Source organism: Dipodomys ordii, unplaced genomic scaffold, assembly GCF_000151885.1.
Source record: "Dipodomys ordii isolate 6190 unplaced genomic scaffold, Dord_2.0 Scaffold93, whole genome shotgun sequence".
Taxonomy (NCBI): domain Eukaryota; kingdom Metazoa; phylum Chordata; class Mammalia; order Rodentia; family Heteromyidae; genus Dipodomys; species Dipodomys ordii.
Genome location: NW_012267309.1, coordinates 4,040,927 through 4,050,346, shown reverse-complemented (window position 1 = coordinate 4,050,346; position 9,420 = coordinate 4,040,927). Strand labels below are relative to the sequence as shown.

General features: G+C 37.2%; 1 protein-coding gene across 1 annotated transcript in view; it reads right to left on the bottom strand.

Moving 5' to 3' along the window:
- Uhrf2 (ubiquitin-like with PHD and ring finger domains 2, E3 ubiquitin protein ligase) overlaps positions 1 to 9,420 on the bottom strand; it is a 77,861-nt gene that overhangs the window by 28,436 nt on the left and 40,005 nt on the right. The window contains exon 4 of the mRNA XM_013026377.1: positions 6,975 to 7,193. Within this exon, the coding sequence (XP_012881831.1) occupies positions 6,975 to 7,193 (219 nt within the window). The remainder of the gene's footprint in view (positions 1 to 6,974; positions 7,194 to 9,420) is intronic.

Genomic DNA, 9,420 nt, shown 5'->3' with positions numbered 1-9,420 from the left:
TTATTGGAGATAGGAGTCTCACGGTCTCTCCTGCCTGGGCTGGCTTTGAACCGCGATCCTCAGATCTCAGCCTCCTGAGTAGCTAGGATTACAGACGTGAGCCACCAGCGCCCAGCAGACATTGCTTTCTTTAGGCTTAATCTCATTTTATTTCTTTGGTATTTGTGAATAATGCTTTATATTTTAGTGGTCAGTCCGGAATATCAATCTACTTAGTTTTACTTTCCAGATACCAGAATTTTGCAACTTCTCTAGTATCCTCAGCTTTTCCATTATTGCTTTTGTGCATTTTTCTACACATAGTAACATAACATTACTATAATTAGTGAATAGTCTGCTTGAACTTGGCCATATATTTACTAGCCCTTAATTCTTTCCTATATTTCTGCTTCTAAGATCACCTTTCTTCTGCTTAAAAAAACTTCTTTTAAGTGAAGTGGTATACATTTATAATCCCAGCAATCAGAAAGAAGAGGCAAGAAGGAAAAAGGAGGACTTAGGGAAGGAAGGAGGAAAGGATGGAATCCTGTTGATGAATTCTCTCAAGTTTTATTTGATTCTCTTTATTTTGGCTTTATTTTTAAACAATATATTCATTAAAAATATATGTAACCTGGAAGTTTTTAACATGTATTTCTACCTGCCCTTCCACTGTATCCTAGCTTAAATTGTACACTGTTTCTGATAAAGTTACTGACTTTTTTTTTTTCTGTCCTGAGGCTTGAACTCAGGGCCAGGGCACAGCCCCTGAGCTTCTTTTGTTCAAGGGTAGCACTCTATCACTTGAGCCTCAGCGCCACTTCCAGCTTTTTCTGTTTATGTGGTACTGAGGAATTGAACCCAGGGCTTCATGAATGTTAGGCAAGTACTCTACCACTAAGCCACATTTCAATCTTCTCAGTTTTTTTTTTAATTGTGAAAATACCATACAGAGGGGTTAGAATTACATGGGCAAGATAATGTGTACATTTCTTATCAAGCATTGTTGCCTCCTCCTTTGTTTCCCCTTCCCATCCCAGCCCCTCAGTCTTTTTTAATCTTTAGCTCTTATTAGTTTTATCTGTGATATCCCATCAGTGCTTTCTTTATATTTATTCTGCATAGACTTCACAGAATTTCTCAAATTGGGACCAATATCTTTTATCAATTTTAGAAATTTTCAAACTTTACATTTTCAAGTATCTTTATTATAGTCTTTCTTTTACAAGAACTCCAAATTAGACCTGTCACCAAATTCCGTGGGTCCAATATATTCTGTGCTTTTCATTATTTTTCCATGTTTTCTAATTTCCTAGTTTTTATTGCCTTACCTTCTAGTTAACTAATCCTGTCTTGTGGAGGTTCTTTTTTTTTTGTTTCTATTTTGATTTAGGAAATGTTTATTAGTATATAACTACATGTGTGGAGATATTTTTTTTGTGGAGGTTCTTATTAACAGTCATGTCTTGGAGGTTTAAATTACTATATTTTTTCAGTTGTCAAATTTTCATTATGATTATTTTATAGGTAACAGTTCTCAGTGGAAAACAACCATCTTTTCAACTACCTTCTTGAACATTATCTCTGATAACGAGGCTTATCAAGTATCATCTACCAGACTCTTTCAATTGGTCTTTCTCTTTTCTTTTCGGCTTGAACTCAGGGCCTATCTGCTGTCCCTGAGCTCTTTTGCTCAAGGCTAGCACTCTACCACTTTAAGCCACAGCTCCATTTCCTTTTGTTTTCTCATTATGTGGGCTCCATTTTGGACAGCATAGTATTTAATTCCATTACAGATTGTAAAAAAAAGAAAAGAAAAGAAAAAAAAGCCAAGAGTCTCAAGTTATCCTGCTTAAAGTTCCACCTTCATTTTGCTAGAGAGATATTGTCATGGTTTAACATTTCAGCAACCAGTTGAATGAAGGCTGGTTTACAGCTTGGTAAGATTTACTTTGCATGTTTTCAAACTGAGAAACAGTGTTAGCTATGAAGCCACTATATCAGTGATCCCCAAACCTAATGTTTGCCTTGGAAGATGGCAAAACATTCTAATGTTTCAACGACCTATCCACCAGAAGCCAGCAACTAGCCAAAGTCCAAGGTAAAAACAGGCTCTATGCTGGAGGCATTCCAAATGTCTGCCAATGTCCTGCCTTGACTACCAAAGAAATGGTCAAAAAAAAGAAAAGTAGCTGTCTTTGAAGATGGAGGAAGCAAATCGCAAGCCAAGGAATGGGGGAGGCCTCTAAAAGGCAAGAAAACAGATTCTCCCTCAGAGTCTCTGAAACATGAATACCCTTGCTTATATCATGATGTTTGCCCAGTATCCAAACCCACTCAGTCTCAGGACCTCCAGAATTGTAAAGTAAAGGGTGTTGCTGTTTATACTACCATGTGTGTGGTAATTAGTTATAGCAGCAATAGGAAACAGTTTATTTAATATACAGTTTATTGTTTAAATACAGTTAATTTAAAAGAGACAAGTTGGGTGATAGTAGGTACTATTTTTAAAAAGTCATGGTAAGCTGGGTGCCAGTGGCTCATGCCTATAATCCTAGCTAATCAGGAAGCTGAGATCTGAGGATCATGGATCATAGCCAGCCCCAGGCAGGAAAGTCTATGAGACTCTTATCTCCTATAAATTACCAAAAAAAAAAAAAAAAAACCGGGGTGGGGAAGGTGCTGGAAGTGGAGCTGTGGTCCAAGAGGTAAAGCCTAGAGCAAAAGCAGCTCAGGGACAGCACTCAGGTCCTAAGTTCAAGCCCCAGGACTGGCACAAGAAAACAAAATAAAATAAAACATAAGATTAAAGGAGAATTCAAGTAACCCATATCTCATATGTATATATGTTATTTATTTTACACAGGGTATTTAGGAAGTCCACTCTGATGTGACATTTGAACAGAGAATTGAAAAACAAGACACAAAACAAGTAAAATGACAGTCTCTAAGGTTTTTACCAGGCAAGTAAGAGATTAAGCAACATGATTAAGCAACATGGAAATAAAAGCACGGCTGAGCACAGTCAATTTTGACTTAGAACTTCATAACTTCAACTCTGACTTATAACTTCAACATAAAATAGGAACAGTATAACAATAGTATGTAGTGATAACACCATGAAGAGATCATGCAATAAAGAAACATGGATAACTCAGTAAACAAATGAAAACTTACAAACCTGATATTGACAACAAGTAATTCTTCAGTACAAGTAATTCTATAGTACATCTAAATAAGGCTGAATAAATTTTGTTATAGGATTCAAAGTTTGTGAACAATTAAGGTTGAATAAATTGTTTTGTTATAGGATTCAAAGTTTGTAAACAATTTAAACTATTATAATTGTACATGGTATTAAATACTAGAATGTAGACTAAAGTTTGGGGCTGACATGGACAACGTAATGCCAGCTATGTGGGAGGTGGAGCTCCTAGGAGAATGTGGTTCAAGGCTGGCCTGGGCAGAAGCATGAGACTTTACATGAAAAGCTAAAGCAAAAAGTAGTGGGAGCATGGCTTGAGTGGTACAGTCACACAAGCTTCACACTACCTTCATTTTTGACCAGTAAATCCTTATCACTTGTAGCAAAAACTTAAAGACAGGAATACAATAATTTTTAGGACAGTGTTTTACTATTGGGATAATTATCACTTCCCAGCCTCTCTACTAACCAATCAACACCTGCCTATCTATCATTTCCATTTAATCTTGAAAGGCTAGTCTCCAAAGCTATTATAATCTTAAAATCACTTGGAGAATTTCATTTAAATAGCTATATTTTTGTTTTCTTTTTTAGTTTAGTGCCATGAGTATTGTTATGTCCTGTTGTGTGCATGTGCTATTTCATGCAGTCTGTGCTCCACATTATAGGGCTCCCAAACTACTTGTTTTTTTTTTTCTTCAGAATTTGTACTCATATCAGAATTTAAAGTTGTTTAGAAGTCTGTAAAAAGTTCTGAAATGTTTTCTAAAATATAAGGTTCAATATTAAATATCACAACATACACACATGCATGCATACATACATGTATGCAAACATACACACACACATACATACATAAAATATAACCTGTATTCAACATCTAACATTCTTTTTCTTCATTGCAGGAGCCAGCATACTGCTTACGTGTAGTGCTAAACATTAAGTAGCTTAAGCTTTGAGGGTTGATGGTCCAAGTTGTAACTATCCAATAATATTGTTTAGCACAAATCCAGCCACAGAAAACATATAAAACAGGCATTACTGTGTTTCCAATAAAACTTTACTTACAAAGGCAAGTAGCAAGCAGACCATAGTTTACCTATCCTTTATTTATTTATTTATTCATTATTTTTTATGCCAGTCTTGAAGCTTGAACCTTGGGCCTGGGTACTACTATCTCTGAGGTTTTTTGCTCAAGGCTACTGCTGTACCATTTGAGCCACAACTCCACTTACAGATTTTCTGGTAGTTAATTGGAGACCAGAGTCTCATCGACTTTGACCAGCCTGATCTGGCTTTGAACCACAATCCTCAGATCTTAGCCTCTTGAATAGTAGGATTACAGATGTGAACCAGTAGCACTTGGCTTAATTTATGATTTTAATATTTGTATTTTTAATATATATAAAGTGTTCCTCCTGTTAGCAGAATTTGACAAGTATATAAATCTGGCTGTTCCTCTTATGTTGGAGAAGTATGTTAGTATCATGCTAAAACCCTTTATGCTCAATAGAAAAAAACACTACTGAGAATTCATTAGGAAGAAAAGATATGCACAACAATGTAACAAATTTGTAATAAAGATCTGGAAAAGTTAAGTAGAAAGTATCTTTTTTTCTTTTTTTTGCCAGTCATGGGCCTGGGCGCTGTCCCTCAGCTCCTAAGCTCAATGTTAGCGCTCTACCACTGGAGCCATAAACGCCACTTACAGCTTTCTCTGTGTTTGTGGTGCTGAGGAATTAAACCCAGGGCTTCACACATGCAAGGCATGCACTCTACCACTGAGCCACCTTCCCAGCCCCAGAAAGTATCTTTTTTAAAAATAGCAAATTAGCAAGTATGTAGACAATAACCTATTCATAAGAAGCAGACAGATAGTAGGAAAAATTTCCCAGGTATAAAAGCTAATTGGCAGGGCACTGGCAGCTCATGCCTATAATCTCAGCTACTCAGGAGGTTGAGATCTGAGGACTGCTGTTCAAAGCCAGCCAGGGAGAAAAGTCTGTGAGACTCTTATCTCCAAATATAGAAAAAGCCAGAAGTGGCACTGTGTCTCACATGGTAGATGGCTAGTCTTGAGCAAAAGGAGCTCAGGGACAGCACCCAGGCCCAGAATTCAAGCCCCAGTACCAGGAAACAAACAAACCAAACCAAACAAAACAAAAAAACTCTAACTGTGAAACAATGCCTACTATTTTATCACTTCAGATAACCCTCTGAGAGTATTCTTTTTAAAGAATTAATGAGAGCCAGGCACGGTGGCTCACACCCGTAATCCTAGCTACTCCGGAGGCTGAGATCTGAGGATCATGGTTCAATGTCAGCCCTGGCAAGAAGTAAGACTCCATTTCAACAAAAAAGCATAGAGGCACATGCCTGTTATTCCAGCTATGCGGGAGGTGTAAGTAAGAGGACTCACTCAGGAGGACTGGGGAGAAAATGTGAAAGCCTACTTTGGGACCTCCCAAGAGGGCATGAATCTTAAAGCCTTTCAAAAACAGTATCTTAGGGGGCCTGTGTCATGATAGGAGCCAGTGGCATTCACACTTTGAAGAAGAGCTACTGGGTCTGTCCTGGCACAGATGAGGGTCTAGGGCAGCCAGCAGCCACGTCATATTCCACTTCTGGAATTTCAGGGGAAAAAAATATGTAAGAAAAAAATCACTAAGAAAAAGGTCTGGGAAGCCGGGCGTCAATGGCTCATGCCTGTAATCCTAGCTACTCAGGAGGCTGAGAACTGAGGATCAGGGTTCAAAGCCAGTCCAGGCAGGAAAGTATATGAGACTCTTATCTTCAATAAACCACTCAGAAAACTGGAAGTGGCTCTGTGGCTCAAGTGGTAGAGTTCTTGCCTTAAGCTGAAGAGTGCCCAGGTCCAGAGTCCAAGGCCCACAACTGACCCAAAATAATAATAATAATAATGAGAAGTATCAGTGATTTGGTATTTCAGGTCAATTTTTCACATTTTGATTTCTCTTTATTAAAACTTTTTAAGCTCTGTAAGTTTAAGAGAAATTAAGAAAACTTTTGCCAGTACTAAGTCCAGCAGATAGTTATTATGCATATCACTAGTATACTAACACAGTTATTAAAATGTCTACTACACTCCTGTGATGCAAATAATGATTTCTCTAATAAGATAACCAGTTACTTCCAAGATTCTTCCAAATAATATCTCTAACCTTAGAAATAAAGATTTAAGTTTTTCTTGGGGGAGGGAGGGTCCTGTCATGGGGCTTAAACTCAGGACCTGGATGCTGTCTGTCCTTGAGCTTTTTCACTCAGGGCTCAAGCTCTATCACTTTGAGTCATAACCACTTCTGGTTTTCTGGTGGTTAAATGGAGATAAAGAATCTCACCAATGTTCCTGCCCGGGCTGGCTTCAAACTGCAATCTTCATTAGCCTGCTGAATAGCTAGGATTACCAGAGTGAGCCACTGTTGCCCACCTATGCTATTTTTTTTACCCCCCCCCCTTTCTCCAAACCTATGCTATTTTTTTCAAATAAAAAAATCTTAAGAATTTGTGGAAATATACTTAGAATATGGAAATGTCTTTGCTGATTCCAACTTTCTTTTTTTAAATTTTTATTTATTTTTTATTGTGAAAATACGTACAGAGGGGTTACAATTACATGGGCAAGATAATGAGTACATTTGTTATCAAGCATTGTAGCCTCCTCCTTTGTTTCCCCTTCCCATTTCTTCCCAGCCTCCCCCTGCCCCCTGATTCCAACTTTCTTATGCATGCCTTAATTGAAAAATTAAATGATTAATGAAGAGAATCTTACCCCAGGAAAATTTTCACACGAAGTTCTTTTTTGGTCCTTGAGATTGTCTTCAATGTGGTAATTTCTGCATCATACCAAAATCCTCTTTTTCCTGGATTTTCTACATTGTAATTAACCATTACCACATCACCAACATTCAGTTCATTCCATTTCAAAATGGTTCTAGCTCGTGGACGAAGATCCTTACCATTCATTTCTACGGTGCCACTTTCTGGATACCTTAAAAGAAAAGAACCATACAACATAGTTTATGACTATTATCAAAGATGAGTGAAATTATATACAATTTATAGAAAAACCTAATTTGCAAGTTGACATCTAGGAGATAAAGTAAAAGAAGCTGCGAAGTCTTAAGGAGTGCTTGCTGTATTTCATGGGGGTTTCTGGCAGTGTGAGCAAGAGTCCTCTCCTGTCACTGGGCCTTGGAAAGATGGCTCTCTTCATGGTTTACAGAATGGTAGGTAAATGCACATTCCATGTTTTCAAAGAATCATCATCCTCTGAGTATGGTGGTACATGCCTATAATCCCACCTGCTTAGGAGGCAGAAGCAGGAGGACTGGCAGTCCCAGGTAAGCCTGGACAAAGGCAGCAAGCTCTGTTTTTAAAATAAAGTGCATACAAAAGAGCTGGGGATGAATTTTAAGTGGTAGAGCATTTGTCTATGAGATTCTAGGCTCAATCCTCAGTATAGTACCAACTTTTAGAAGACTGTTATTTCCCTAGAATACACTATAAGTAACATATCTAGTCTCTCTATTATAATCTAGATATTCTGAATGAGCTCGTATATTCTTCTTAATATACTAAATGATACACACATACATGATTCTAATTACCAGAATAAAGTAATTCCTATTAAAAGTCTTAGGAAGTAACTAATACCTTAAGATAGAGGTGGGAAGGGTGGTAAAGCACATACTTAAACACAAGTTTAAGAATTACTTTAACAGGGGCTGAACATGGTGGTACATTTCTCTATAATGCATTTAAGAGGTTGATACAGGAACACCAATTAATTAGAAGCCAGTTTGGGTTTTATATCAAGTTTAAGGTCAGCCTGGGATACCAAATGAGACCTTGTCTTTAAGATGTTGGCCTCTCCTGGAACAGGTTCATCAAGCTCTAACATTTGCTTATATAGAATAAAAACCTAGCATGCTCCAACAGCCTCCATTTTCCCAAGGAGAGTTTTTAAATGTAACCAGTGCCCTAGTAATGTTTAAAAACAAAAATAAAACAAGCAAACAACCTCCTCCCAGAGAAGTTTACATGGATCAGAGAGCAAAAGCATGTGAAAGAATTTCTGTAAGAGTCTTAGGTTTATTTCCTTTTGGAGTTATAGAAGGCGCTGAGATTTTAAGCGTAACTTCTTGTTATTCTCAGGCCAAAGACATTAATGTAACTAACAATCCATGGTGGTTTTGATAAAATTAAGATGTGCTGCCTTTAAGACAGTATGGGTACACAAAAACAAGTAACATCTGGTTCCTGTTCTTTTAAAATGCAATCTATTGAGGGAGGCAAAACTGATATAGATCCTTAAGTGTGGTCTCAGACTAGCACTATCAGCACCCTCTGGACATGTATTAGAAATGCAACATTCTCAGTCTTCACTTGAAACAATCAGAAAAGCTGGCAATAAGGCCCCATTCTCTACTTCTACAAATGCTCTCAGTAATTCTAATACATGTTCAAGCTCAACAATATATGGGAACAGAATAAATAATATTGTACTCTGGTGTGACAATATTAAACAAGACAGAAAGGGGAGAAAACATCAATTCTTAAGTGGCCTGCTTTAAATAAAAACTGGTCTAAAGATGGAAACTGTCCTAGTTCCTCAAATACCCAACTCATTTAGAACAGATATTAATCCTAAATAGGATCTTCAATCATCCAATTGAATCAGACCCTAAGTTACGGTTAATTGGGAGGAGAAATTTCTATTGACAGGGGGCATCAGAGACTATCTGGTCCATTTACTCTCTCAGGGCCTTAATTCTGTTCAACCAATCAGACTCTGCTCAGAGAATAATTGATGACAACATTTTTAGTCCTAAAAGAAGCCATGTTACTTATTTTTACCTAGTTCTGATATAGAAAAGCTAAGCTACTTGATACAGGACCAGAGTTTAGATTTTGGAATTTACTTTAAGCCTTAATTCCATGAAGAAATCCAAATTGTCTACAAGAGGCCTACTCCTTGACTATTGTCCTTGCCACTTCTAATAAACTTTTCAATTTGAAACATTATTTTTACTGAATTTCCTTCAATTCACAAAACAAGGTTTTCGATCTATTATTTTTGTCATTGCTAAAAATGGATTCTATTTTCAGCTAGCCTACGTTTAGATTTCTAATTTAACTTCTTGCTGCCGTATATCCTTGGGAACATTACTAAACCTCCTCTGTAAAATGTATCTAATGGTAATTACCCCTCATAT